The 14,212-nt window shown below is 36.5% G+C and overlaps 1 protein-coding gene across 7 annotated transcripts in view; it reads left to right on the top strand.

Annotated features, from left to right (window-relative positions):
• XPOT (exportin for tRNA) overlaps nt 1-14,212 on the top strand; it is a 38,132-nt gene that overhangs the window by 10,037 nt on the left and 13,883 nt on the right. For 6 of the 7 annotated variants that reach the window (XM_024736798.1, XM_024736796.1, XM_024736793.1 and 3 more), the window contains 14 exons: nt 695-764; nt 1,530-1,748; nt 2,622-2,806; nt 2,907-3,075; nt 4,760-4,996; nt 6,637-6,675; nt 6,809-6,871; nt 8,251-8,375; nt 8,752-8,896; nt 9,055-9,174; nt 9,533-9,627; nt 10,209-10,278; nt 12,426-12,664; nt 13,579-13,864. In XM_024736798.1, the coding sequence (XP_024592566.1) occupies nt 695-764; nt 1,530-1,748; nt 2,622-2,806; nt 2,907-3,075; nt 4,760-4,996; nt 6,637-6,675; nt 6,809-6,871; nt 8,251-8,375; nt 8,752-8,896; nt 9,055-9,174; nt 9,533-9,627; nt 10,209-10,278; nt 12,426-12,664; nt 13,579-13,864 (2,062 nt within the window). The remainder of the gene's footprint in view (nt 1-694; nt 765-1,529; nt 1,749-2,621; nt 2,807-2,906; nt 3,076-4,759; nt 4,997-6,636; nt 6,676-6,808; nt 6,872-8,250; nt 8,376-8,751; nt 8,897-9,054; nt 9,175-9,532; nt 9,628-10,208; nt 10,279-12,425; nt 12,665-13,578; nt 13,865-14,212) is intronic. The other variant, XM_024736799.1, reaches the window with a different exon arrangement.

The following is a 14,212-nucleotide window of genomic DNA, read 5'->3' as shown; positions in this document are numbered from 1 at the left end:
GGATTCTTAACCGCTGCGCCACCAGGGCAGTCCCGAGAGGCCATTTTTTAAATTAGTTTTTCCCTCTTTGGGGACACCATAACATAGGTTGTAAATTGATGGTATATGTCATATCCAGCTCATAGATGTATTTTGATTTATCCCAAAAAGTGTTTTAAAAATACTGAGTTCATTGGTTACGCATAAAAATCCAGTCATTTCACAGGAAAAAAGTAGATTTCCAGCTTCTCTGGAAAAAATTAGAAAATCTAGCAATACTGAGCCTGTTTCTCTGAATGATGACTCTCTGTTAGAGTTGAGTGGCAGTGTGGGCACTTGCATTTAGAACCCCTGCCTAATTTAAGTAAAAACAGTGAATTGCTGCTCTCGGGATCCTTAGTTTGCCTACTGATTTATTCTGTAAACCACAGACCTGAGACCATGGGTGTATTTTCGCCTGAAAAATTGTGTGGCTGCCATTTTGTTTTAACATGAACTGAACCACAAAACAGAGATCAGTATTGATACCCCACCTGCCTCTCCCACCCTTGTCTTTAAAGCAGTAATGAGAGGTATTACCAATTTGTTTTAGGGAATTTTAGATAGTCAAGTGCTGTACAAATTTTCTCATTCAAATTTATAAGAGGCTGTTACTTTTTTAAAACCACAGACACTAAACATTATCATTGTTATTTTTCTTCCCTATTTTGAACAGATATTCAGAACTAACTACTGTTCAACAACAGCTGATTAGGGAGACACTCATATCTTGGCTTCAAGCTCAGGTAAAATAGTAGTTGTTATATTTAGTGCCTCAAATTGCCAGATATTTAAATTTTTATTTTTGCAAGAGTTTGCAGCTTCACCTCAAAAATGTCACTCATTTATCCTCCATTTCATCATGTAGCTCTTTTAGAAAGTTGTTTTTGAAGCTCACGGGTAGATGAAAACTTAGCAATAACTTTAAATTATATTGATAATTGAAGCTGTCATTCTGTCCATGACACATGGTGGAAACTTTGGTTTTAAAAGGTAATATTTTTTTAACTATTTGACAAGAGTGGCTTTGCTGTTCACGCTTAAGGTGAGCTCTCCTGGACAGCCTCTTACCAAAGAGCCCTTTTCAAAGGAGCCAATAGAGTTCTTTATTCACTACATTCTTTTTCATTAATTTTAGCTAATCTTAACGTATTAAAGCAGTTGTGTAGCTAGGATGTTTATTTTCCTTAAAGAGCAAGCAGCTAGAAGAAAAATCATTGAATTTTTTTTCTTCTTAGAAAAAATTATAGGAACTACTAACGCTCTGCCCATGAAACTTTTCTCTGAAAGTGCGAGAGAGGTGTAACGGTTAGCACCTTTGTTCATTTGATTGTTCTCCATCTGGCTAGTCACCTCAGAACTTTGGTAATTCTCAAGCATATTTGTTGCACAGCTGTTCTAGAGCCTAGTGAAGTTTGGTGGGGTTTAGCCTATTAATGATAAATAGGAAAACAACGTTTGAGTCTTTTCCATTTACATTTGATTTTATGAACTATTTCCCTGTTTGTCAGATGCTGAATCCCCAACCAGAGAAGACCTTTATACGAAATAAAGCAGCCCAAGTCTTCGCCTTGCTTTTTGTTACAGAATATCTCACTAAATGGCCCAAGTTTTTTTTTGACATTCTCTCAGTAGTGGACCTAAATCCAAGGGGAGTAGATCTGTACCTCCGAATTCTCATGGCTATTGATTCAGAGTTGGTGGATCGTGATGTGGTGCATACATCAGAGGCAAGTAACTTCCTATTAATTTTAAGTTTTTAATGTAGATATTGTAGGAGGTGGTGGGCATATAATAAAAGGATCAAGAAGAGTTTTTTATTTTTTTTTTGAGATAAAACTTTATTAAGAATACTTATAAATTTACTCAACATTTTGAATTTTGTTTTACAAAGGAATTTAAACTTGGGGTTTTTTTCCAGGTGTAGGGTGAAATTAAGAGTATTCAGATTTTTTTTTAACCAGGCAAGAACTTTCTCTAGAGAAATACACAAACTGATTTTTTCCTATGAATCTGTAGACAAATGTGGCCTATATTTACTACTGCTTTATAGTCACCGAGTGAGGAAAAAGCATTGCTTATGAATCAGTGCTGGGTTCTTCTGTATTCTCAGTTAGTCGCATAGCCCATCACCTTAGTCTTTCTCTATTTCTGTATTACCCAATATAACTTTCTCCTTTTTCTTAAAGAACACAATGGAAATAGCTTAATTCAAATGTGTATGATAATTTGAGGTCATTGTATGTCAAATATGTTTGTAACATTTAAGTAATTGCTATTCTCTTAAGTAATTTTAAGTATTTGTATAATATTGAGAAATAACTTTTATCACATGGTTAAGATTTCTAAGCAATGTTTATTTATAGTTTGTGTTTAATAAGAAATTGTGTCTGAGGAAATGAGTAGAATGGAAGGAGGAATTAGAATCATGGGTTATGATTTTAGAGCAGATAAATAGGAAATAGCGGCAGCGAATGTGTTAACAAGTCTGGAAGTTTAGTGGTGAGGAAATTACTGTGTGCAACTATTATTCAGATGTTAAACATTATTTTGGGAGGTAATCTACTTTAATTGTGTATATGGTACTTTGTTTTGTCTTTTAGGAGGCTCGTAGGAATACTCTCATAAAAGATACCATGAGGGAACAGTGCATTCCAAACTTGGTGGAATCATGGTACCAAATCCTACAAAACTATCAGTATACTAATTCAGAAGTAACATGTCAGTGCCTTGAAGTAGTTGGGGCTTATGTCTCTTGGATAGACTTATCCCTTATAGCCAATGATAGGTAAGTTAACCTATATTTTAAAAATATAAACCTACAAAATACAGTATGTAAAACTCATGAATTTGAAAATATTGTAACAATTTTATTTCACCATTGCCAGGTTTATAAATATGCTGCTAGGTCATATGTCAATAGAAGTTCTACGGGAAGAAGCATGTGATTGTTTATTTGAAATTGTAAATAAAGGAATGGATCCTGTTGATAAAATGAAACTAGTAGAATCTTTGTGTCGAGTATTACAGTCTGCTGGGTTTTTCAGCATTGACCAGGTCAGTAAATTTATGTATAAGGTTTTGAAAATGTTAGAACAAATTAGGATAGGCAGTAATTTAAATATGCTTTCCTTTTCTTTTTGTTTTGTCTTTAAATGCTGGAAACTTCCTTGACATTATAATAATGAAACATTGTATCTAGAAAGCCATAACGTTATCTGTAACGTTTGCCTTGAACAATAGATTATACCAGACTTCAACTTGAAGATCTGGGATGGTACTTACAATTGTGCGTTTCTAACAAACTCTCAGGTGATACTGTGATACTGCTGATTCATGGACCACACTTTAAGAAGCATGGCAATGCATTTTGACCTAAATTAGACTTAATTATAAATGTTATATTTTCATCACATTCATCTGAGCTGTTAAAGTTTAGCCTCAGCAGAATTAGGGCTGAGTGTGGTAAATTAGTAATTTAGAAACTGAATTTGAAGGTTTTTATTTTTAATTTTACCTGTGATATTGGTAAAGAATTACTGAGAAGTCTTTGTATTGTTGATATGTCAGGAGTACAACACCTCTGGTATTTTCCTAGCTGACAAATAGTAGTGTTTTCTTACACTGCTGATAATTGTCTTATTTAGTCCCTGGTAAAAGATTTAAAATGGTGAAGGTAAAAATCTCTTTCTGTAGGAAACATCATAAGGATAATTAATGAAAATAACCTAATTTTAAGTTCTAGAGTTAGTGCTGATGTGACCTTAGGCAGATTATTATAATAGCAGTTTTATCTCTCTGTAGTGCAGTTGAGGTTCAAATTAAATAGTATCAGAAAGGGCTGTTGTAAATTCTTATACATAGTATAATATGGCAGCATTAAATTTATTAGAGCATGTTTACTAAATTCAGTGGTTTAGAGAGAAGGTTTTGAAACCACAGATCTCTTTTTTTCTTTTTGTGGTACGCGGGCCTCTCACTGTTGTGGCCTCTCCCGTTGCGGAGCACAGGCTCCAGACGCGCAGGATCAGCGGCCATGGCTCACGGGCCCAGCTGCTCCGCGGCATGTGTGATCCTCCTGGATCGGGGCACGAACCCGTGTCCCCTGCATCGGCAGGCGGACTCTCAACCACTACACCACCAGGGAAGCCCAGATCTCTTTTTTTTAAGCTTTTATAAGTTGGCAATGTCTACATGACTATAATCATTAAAAAAAGTTGCTTTGAAGAGTTAGTACTAATGGATAATAATAGTAGAAGAATTCAAATTCTTAAGATTTCCCAGTCAAAATGGTAGAATTGTTAGTGTCTAATGTTAGTTTAAAAATGACTCCTGGGACTTCCCTGGTGGCACAGTGGTTAAGAATCTGCCTGCCAATGCAGGGGACATGGGTTCAAGCCGTGGTCCGGGAAGATCCCACATGCTGTGGAGCAGCTAAGCCCATGCGCCACAACTACTGAGCCTGTGCTCTAGAGCCCATGAGCCACAACGCCACAACTGCTGAAGCCCGCGTGCCTAGAGCACTGCAGTGAGAAGCCCACGCACCGCAACGAAGAGTAGCCCCAGCTCGCTGCAGCTAGAGAAAGCTGGTGCGCGGCAACGAAGACCCAACGCAGCCAAAAATAAAAAATAAATAAATAAAATAAAAATGACTCCTGTGATTGGTATTTGACCCATACCTAAGTTTAGAGTTTTCCCTCTTAGGTGGTTGGTTTTAAATTGAAGTATTGATCATTTGTAGGAAGAAGATGTTGACTTCCTGGCCAGATTTTCTAAACTGGTAAATGGAATGGGACAGTCATTGATAGTTAGCTGGACTAAATTAATTAAGAATGGGGATATCAAGAATGCTCAAGAGGCACTACAAGCTATTGAAACAAAGGTGGCACTGATGTTGCAGCTCCTAGTTCATGAGGATGATGACATCTCTTCTAACATTATTGGATTTTGTTATGATTATCTTCATATTTTGAAACAGGTAAGTCCTTATTTTAATCTTTTTGTCCACTAGATAATATAGAAAAGCAATAGAGAATTGGAAAATACAGGAAAAATGAAAACAAGAAAATACTCATAATTCTACACTCTAATGACATTTACTGTTAATTATTAATGTATTTTCATCTTTTTTTTTTTTTCTTTAAACTTCTTAGCCAAAAAACAGAAATGGCCAGGTTCTAAAATTCACTAGACTAAAAAGCTTCAGAATTAGTTATAGGTTTAGGGGTTTCTTTTATTTTGAATCTGTGTTTATTTCTTTTTCTTTTTTTAAATCTTGGCTGCTTTGCACGGCTTACGGGATCTCAGTTCCCCGACCAGGGGTTGAACCTGGGCCCCAGCAGTGAAAGTGCCAAATCCTAATCACTAGACCACCAGGGAACTCCATGAATGTTTATTTTTATTTATTTATTTTTTTGGCTGTGTGCCATGTAGGGTCTCAGTTCCCTGACCAGGGATTGAATCCATGCCCCCTGCACTGGGAGCGCAGAGTCTTAACCACTGGACCGCCAGGGAAGCCCCCTCTGTTTATTTCTAAATACAGTAGAAATTTTGTTAAATATGGTTCTTTTTTTTTTTTTATTTAATTATTTAATTTATTTATTTTTGGCTGCGTTGGGTCTTCGTTGCTGTATGCGGGCTTTCTTTAGTTGTGGCGAGCGGGGACTACTCTTCATTGCAGTGCGTGGGCTTCTCATTCTGGTGGCTTCTCTTGTTGTGGAGCCCAGGCTCTAGGCATGCAGGCTTCAGTAGTTGCAGCATGCGGGGTCAGTAGTTGTGGCGAGCGGGCTTAGTTGCTCCATGGCATGTGGGATCTTCCTGGACCAGGGTTCACACCCGTGTCCCCTTCATTGGCAGGCGGATTCTTAACCACTGCACCACCAGGGAAGTCCCCGTGGTTCGTTATTTTAATTACATATGCATCATTTCTTATAAACAATTTTTTTTTACGATGAAAAGTTTCCCCCTAGAGAGTTGCTTCCAATAATAGACCTTAAAATGTAGAAGGTATGAATCTCCCATATTATATTGATAGCATGTAGCCTTTTAAAGAATTAGTGATTTCTCATTATGACATTAGGTGAGAGCCATTCCTATTTTATTGATATTTACATTGAATTAGTTGAATTGAGTCAAGCTTAAAATAATTTTTTTCCAAACTGAGTTTAGCTTCTGTTATAAATCTAATATGTTTCTACATGCATATTATAAGAAATTTTAGGCAATGTGGAAAGGTATGAAGAAAGTTAAAATTGGTATCAGTATTGATAGTCCCACTGTGTATCTCATAATGGATTTCTAGGCTTTTTTGGCCGTGTTTAAAAACAAAGTGAGATCATACTTTGCTGTTCTATAATCTGCTTCTTTGCTGAATACATTTATAAGTGTCTTTTAAAATCAAATTCATCTACATGTCTTTGCCTACATGTCAAGTTACTTACTAGAAGTGAAATTGATAGATCTTAGGTTAGGTACATTTCATATATAGAAATGTACTGTCAAACTGCCCTCCAGAAAAGCTGTGTGCATGTTTGAAAAGATCTTAACTGATCAGAAAAATATTCTGATAAGCAAGTATAACTTTAGGAAAGCTAATAAATGATTGCTTTCTTTCAACAGCTTACAGTGCTCTCTGATCAGCAAAAAGCTAATGTAGAGGTAATTGACTTCTTTTTGTTTCTTTTAAACCAATAATAGAATCTACATCTGCAGTCTGCCTTGAAATGTAGCTTAATTTCAAATTATATGAAATTAAGGAGACTGACAAAAGGTATTTTGTTCTTAATTTTAGGCAATCATGTTGGCCGTTATGAAAAAATTAACCTATGATGAAGAATATAACTTTGAAAATGAGGTAAGAATTTTGCATTGAGGAGAAATCAGTTTTAATTTTGTTTACTTACATCAAATTAATATTCCAAGTTTTGATTATCTTAAAAAATTAGTCTTGGGGTTTTGTTTTTGTTTTTTGACTGCATTGGGTCTTCATTGCAGCTCACGGGCTTTCTCTCTAGTTGTGGCGAGTGGGGGCTACTCTTCTTTGCGGTGCATGGGCTTCTCATTGCGGTGGCTTCTCTTGTTGCGGAGCACAGGCTCTAGGCGTGCAGGCTTCAGTAGTTGCAGCACACAGGCTCAGTAGTTGTGGTTCACGAGCTCTAGAGCACAGGCTCAGTAGCTGTGGCGCATGGGCTTAGTTGCTCCACGGCATGTGGGATCTTCCCGGACCAGGGCTTAAACCCGTGTCCCCTGCATTGGCAGGTGGATTCTTAACCACTGCACCACCAGGGAAGTCCCTAGTCTTGTTTATATTGACCTCTACTTAGGTGAAATTAATGGAAACTTTCATATTCCTTCATTTTTTTGTATTTTGTCCCTCTTTAAAATGACCCTTTTAAAAACACTTTGTAGCATTGAACTTCATAAATATTGACAGTATTATTGGTGATCATATTTCACTTTATATTTAGTAAGAGTGATCAATTGAAGCCCAGTTGATGGACATCAGATCATAATTGTCTGTGGGAGAGTAGGAATGAGGTACTTAACCGTCTCTGGACTTGTTCTGGTTAAAGGCTTGTCCAGGGTTGTCAGTGAGTCAGCTTCTCATCAATCACAAGGGTCATCGGTGCTTTCTAGCAACTCAATGATGGCGTGTACTGTCTAGTTGTGTGCTAACGTGTTCTGTTACCCACTTCAGGCATTCAAAAACTTCTAACTGTAAAAGAATAATGGTGATGATCACCAACACACCATGCACTTATGAAGTGCTAGGCTCGTTACATATAATATCTTCAATCATGTGATATTATTGCAGTTCTTAAAGTGGACAGTGAGATACAAGGAGTATAAATAAGGTGCCAGAGTTCTCACAGAGCCCTACATGAACCCATCCTGGCTTAGACTTGTTTTTGTTTTTTCCCCAAAGCCTTGCATTATCTGTCCTTTGCTTAATTGTCCCTCAATAACTCTTTCCTGTTAGACTTTTGTTTTTAACGTCCTCCCTATGCTATTTCTGGCTCTAGGCTTTCATGGTCTAGGGCTGTGTTCAGAAATAATTATTTGTGAGCAGGAGGGGAAAGGCTATTGAGCATAGTACATTTTCCTACATAAATAAATATTAATGAAAAAATAAAAGTGTATTAAATTTGTAAATACAAAAACTAGTGAGAACTCACCATTTTATGTGTTTTAAGATCTTTTATGTTTTTTAATGGAATTTTAAAAATATCATAGGGTGAAGACGAAGCCATGTTTGTAGAATACAGAAAACAACTGAAGTTATTGTTGGACAGGCTTGCTCAAGTTTCACCCGAGTTACTGCTGGCTTCTGTTCGCAGAGTTTTTAGTTCTACCCTGCAGTAAGTTTGTTATGCTGTTTCTAACAAGTCACCTCTTTCCTTTTCTCCCTGATGATGGTCTACCATAAGTGATTCACGTGACTTATTAATTTATGTTACTTATGAAGATCTTATGTGTATCTCTGAAACAATGCACTTGCCTCTGATTTATCTTGATTCTTGGGGGGAAATACTGCTCTTTGGAATGTCAATAAAATGGATTTCATTAGTTTTGTATACTTTTGTGATATGAATTATGTTGCCTGGCAAAATTAACAATTGCTGTGACTGTTTAATAATTAAAGAGGCTTCGGTTGGTGTCTTTTTATCCCGTGCATCACTAGTTGTATAGAAAGTTTATATTCAGATTTCACTGACATATTATATACCTTGGTAGGAATTGGCAGACTACAAGGTTTATGGAAGTTGAAGTGGCAATAAGATTGCTGTATATGTTGGCAGAAGCTCTTCCAGTATCTCATGGTGCTCACTTCTCAGGTGATGTTTCAAAAGCTAGTGCTTTGCAGGATATGATGCGAACTGTAAGTATACTAAAGATAATTTATTTTGAACTTAATTTTCTGTTTTCATATAAGCTAATGTGAGTTCCTTAATAGTTAGAGCTTAATATATGTTAATACTGGGACATTTTGATGTTGCAGTAAATAAGGATAGATTTCTTAACTTTTTCCTGCTCCAGTTGGTAACATCAGGAGTTAGTTCCTACCAGCACACATCTGTGACATTGGAGTTCTTCGAAACTGTTGTTAGATACGAAAAGTTTTTCACAGTTGAACCTCAACACATTCCATGTGTACTAGTAAGTATACACTTTACTCTCAACTTTTATTTTCCGTGTGTTTCAGCTAATGAGCAGATAGTATTCTATCTTTCTTTTATTACTTTTTCCAGAGCCAGAAGCTCTCCAAAACTCTTCAACACACTGACACTAACCCCTCCTCCATTCCTTTAAAATGGAGTTTGTGTCTAGTCAGTTATTTAAAACAAATACTCAAGGGCCTGTTTGTGTGTAGTGTAGGCTTACTTTTTATATGTACCTAGTTCTTCCCTTCTAGAGCTAAAAAGTAGAATTTGGTATGAACAAAAATGTGTCATGACAATAGCAATAAAAGCCTTAAATAAGTACAGAAATAGTAAAAGTGTCTCTGTTTCTTTAGATGGCTTTCTTAGATCACAGGGGTCTGCGGCACTCTAGTGCAAAAGTACGGAGCAGAACTGCTTACCTGTTTTCTAGATTTGTCAAATCTCTGAAGTAAGTACAAGATTTCATCTATAATGTTTAATTCTTGTTTTTAAGATTGTTAAGTAAGATGTAAATTATTTTCTAAGAGCCTGTGGTAGATTTGGTCTTTTCGTCCTAAGGCTTTTGTAAAATTTTGGTGTTCCTTTTTGTATCATGATGTTACGATTTCTTTTCCTTCTCTTTAGCCAGGTACTTTGTTCATCATTAAACAGTGATTTGTTTGAATATTTTTGTATGTAACACCTGTCATCACTAATGACATTAGTTACTTAACAGTTTTACTGCTGTAGATAACTATGGCTTCTGTGAAATTCTAAAGATGATATTCCTTGGAAATACATTTTGAACTTAATCTGTTTTATATTGTATTGTTCTTTACTAGTACCAGCTTTTGGTATGAAAACTACTTATTCTTAGGCTTATAAAATTGTAGTTTAAAAAAATCATAGCTAGTCTGAATGATCACATGTGACTACCTTAGCACTGAACTTTTTTTTTTAGTTCTGCCTTAAAGAGGGATTTGGCATTTCCGCACTTTGCCAAGCACTGTTATTTATGTAATTGTGGTTTTCCTTTTTGCCTTTATTCAGTAAACAAATGAATCCTTTCATTGAGGATATTCTGAATAGAATACAAGATTTATTAGAACTTTCTCCACCTGTAAGTATCTATCCTTCTGAGTGATAAGTTTTCCCCAATATTGAGGCTACATATCCCTTTAGCCTTTACTGTTAATGCCTTTGGGTGTTTTTTTGTTTTGTTTTGTTTTTGGTTTTGTTTTTTAAAGTGTGGATGGAGGGTGTGCAAGGGTTAGTTTTGTTTACCAAAACTCTGTTGAGATACAGTAAACAAAACATAGTAATAGAAATAGAAAGGAATCAAAATTTGACTGATAGATTTAGCAGTGTGAGATATGGTCTGCTCTCTGTACTGTTAAATGCCAGTGAAGTGTTTTTTGGAGAAGGAAAATTCAGTTTCTAAATTATTCTCTGTTTAGTACTGTGATCACATTAGCCATTCTCAGTGACTGCTACTGGTAGACTGAAGTTTTTCTGTGAAACTTCTGGCTTGGGGTAAAATTTAAATGCTGGTTGATCTGTATATTTCGGTGTTTATTTCACTAGACAGATTTAAGTTGAGATACTTTGTAAGCACATTTTGACTGATACATGTTTTTGTGTAAAGCAAAATACTGACCTTGACATTTTTTTTTCATTTTGATGAAAATCATTACTAGAGCTGCCATTTGAAAAGTGTTAAACATAAAATAATATTTTGGGTTTTTAAAAAATAAATACCAGTATTCAGGATACAAAGGTATATAATTTCATTGCATGAAAGGTTACTAGTACATTATATGGTTAAATTATCTTTGCCTACGTATTAAAGCAACATATATATTAAAATACTTCATGGGACTTCCCCTGGTGGTCCAGTACGTAAGACTCCACACTCCCATTGCAGGGGGCCCAGTTTCAATCCCTGGTTGGGGAACTAGATCCTGCACGCATGCTGCAACTAAGAGTCCACATGCCGCATCTAAGAGCCCGCAAACTGCAACTACAAGTCTGTATGCCGCAACTGAAAGATCCCGTGTGCCACAACTAAGACCCAGTGCAGCCTAAATAAATAAATTTATATAAAAAATAAATAGGGGGCTTCCCTGGTGGCGCAGTGGTTGAGAGTCCACCTGCCGATGCAGGGGACGCGGGTTCGTGCCCCGGTCCAGGAAGATCCCACATGCCGCAGAGCAGCTGGGCCCGTGAGCCATGGCCGCTGAGCCTGCGCGTCTGGAGCCTGTGCTCCGCAACGGGAGAGGCCACAACAGTGAGAGGCCCACGTACCACAAAAATAAATAAATAAATAAATAAATAGGGACATTCTCTTTTAAAAGATGAGGTCTTTTTTTTTAATAATAAGACTGCCACATAATTTATCTGTTTCAAGACTAGGCTTTTAAATAATTTCTTAACAGGGAGCTTTAATGTTAGAGCTAGAGAGGCCTCTGATATTTTCCCCCTCCTCCTGGCCTCTCAGACTGCATAAATGTGAAAAATAACAAACTCGGGCTTCCCTGGTGGCGCAGTGGTTGAGAGTCTGCCTGCCGATGCAGGGGACACGGGTTCATGCCCCGGTCTGGGAAGATCCCACAGGCCGCGGAGCGGCTGGGCCCGTGAGCCATGGCTGCTGAGCCTGCGCGTCCGGAGCCTGTGCTCCGCAACGGGAGAGGGCACAACAGTGAGAGGCCCGTGTACCACCAAAAAAATAAATAAATAAAAATAAATAACAAACTCATTAATAAAAATGAATCAATATATAGATGTTTGCTTATGCTTGAATGAGATCTTTTTTTTTCACTTGCAGTCTTATTTTCAGATGTTCTAAAGTAACAACTGTTGTGTATGTGTGTGTTTATTGTGTGGTGTTTATTGCTCTTAAACACTCTTGAAAGTATTAACTTGTGTGGCCTTTGTCCTAACATTCAAAGCACGTTGTATACCTGATTGTTAGCCTCCTAATAATAAATACGTTTTACAAAAGAAAACAAGTTAGAAAACTAACAGTTACATTATATGACCATTTATGAAGACTTGTTAGGGGTAGAATTAGACCCATGATCTTTTGACCTCTAATTCCATTTGTTTTCCATTATATGATCCTGGGAAAAATTTTATAAGTACTCAGTCTTCTTTTTAATAATGAGTTGATGTGATAGATTAAATCTCCTGTCCCTCTTGTACTTATTCTCATTTAAATGAGAGGAACTGAACAAAGAAAAACTTCAATAAGACTAAATTTCATTTTAGGAGAATGGTTACCAGTCTTTGTTGAGCAGCGATGATCAATTATTTATTTATGAGACAGCTGGAGTGCTGATTGTTAATAGTGAGTACCCAGCAGAACGGAAGCAGGCATTAATGAGGAATCTGTTGACTCCACTCATGGAGAAGTTTAAAATTCTGTTAGAAAAATTGATGCTGGCGCAGGACGAAGAAAGGCAGGCATCTCTTGCAGACTGTCTCAACCACGCTGTTGGATTTGCCAGGTGAGTGACTGCATTTAAATTTGTGAAGTGATTTTTTCAACATACACAGAATCATTTGCTTGGATTTTTCTAATTGGGCATGCATATCTATGTTTCCAAAACTAGATTGTCCAGAGAATTGTCTAAATTGTTTCTTTTCTAAATTCATTGAATTAGATTTAACTGAAGAAGGAATTAGGTCATGTAACATTCTGCATTTCTGACTTGACAGTTATCTAAATCCTTAACTCCTCTGATTTCTTTGTTATAAATTGATTACGTATTTAAGGAGATTAGTCTAAGTGTTTATATACCAATGACATCAGGGGATCAGTTTTGGAACCTTAAAGAGAAGGTGCTGAGGCTTCCTTTTAGTTGTTACATTGTGTCCTGAAGACCACCCAAGCTGCCCTTTCTTTCTCTCTGTTTATTGGCAAATAATAACAGCATGAAAGTTATAGTGATTGCTAATTAGAAGCTACACAGAGAAATTGCTCTGCAGAAGACTTTAGTGCAAAAGCTTATGTTAAAGATGTTGTATAAATAACTTGATTCTAAGATTGTTTTAAATATAAATTGGTAGTTTACAGATTGTGTAGTATAGCTTATTTATAATAAATAGATTTTTTTCTCTTTTCTGCATAAGTTGTCAGCAGGATTTTAGTAAAACATTTAGGTGGACTCACATTTGAGAGATTGTATTAATTACATTTCATTCATTCATTTAACTTGAGCTCTTTCTGGAATGGTAACTGGAAGCAATAGTTTACAAATAACCATATCAGCTAAAGATAGACGTAGCTGTGACATGGAAAATAAAGAAATGGCTTCTTTGTTTTGTCAGTTTTGTAATTTGTTGTGTGTTGTTTTTGACTACTCCATAAAACATTTGAAGAATAAACTTAAAACTAGTTACCTGATAATTGTTTATATAGTCGAACCAGCAAAGCTTTCAGCAACAAGCAGACTGTGAAACAGTGTGGCTGTTCCGAAGTTTATCTGGACTGTTTACAGACGTTCTTGCCAGCCCTCAGTTGTCCCTTACAAAAGGATATTCTCAGAAGTGGGGTTCGCACGTTCCTTCATCGCATGATTATTTGCCTGGAGGAAGAAGTCCTTCCGTTCATTCCATCTGCTTCAGAACACATGCTCAAAGATTGTGAAGCAAAAGACCTCCAGGAATTCATTCCTCTTATCAACCAGATTACAGCCAAATTTAAGGTACCACAAACCTTCAGAGCTCAGAGAATTTCCTGACTTTAAGATCTCCTGACTTCAAGATTAGATGTATTCATCTTTAGGTATATTTTAGCATTTGACCCTTGCTCTTTTTTTTTTTTATGAGTTTCTTGGGGGCATGGATCATAGGTATTTTTATCATCCCCAATGTCTACAACCCTGTCTGACACATAGGAAATGCTTAAAAGATGTTTTAATAAGAACAGACCTTTTCTGTTCTATGCAGCAGAAGAAAGCTATTAGTCTGGTATTTTAGAAAAGCAAATAAAACAGCATTGAATAATAAATGCCTAAAGAATAAATTTTAAGCCCTGTAATTTGGGTGCCCAA

Source organism: Neophocaena asiaeorientalis, unplaced genomic scaffold, assembly GCF_003031525.2.
Source record: "Neophocaena asiaeorientalis asiaeorientalis breed wild unplaced genomic scaffold, Neophocaena_asiaeorientalis_V1.1 scaffold134, whole genome shotgun sequence".
In the NCBI taxonomy this organism is placed as follows: domain Eukaryota; kingdom Metazoa; phylum Chordata; class Mammalia; order Artiodactyla; family Phocoenidae; genus Neophocaena; species Neophocaena asiaeorientalis.
This window is presented reverse-complemented; position numbering and strand designations above follow the sequence as displayed.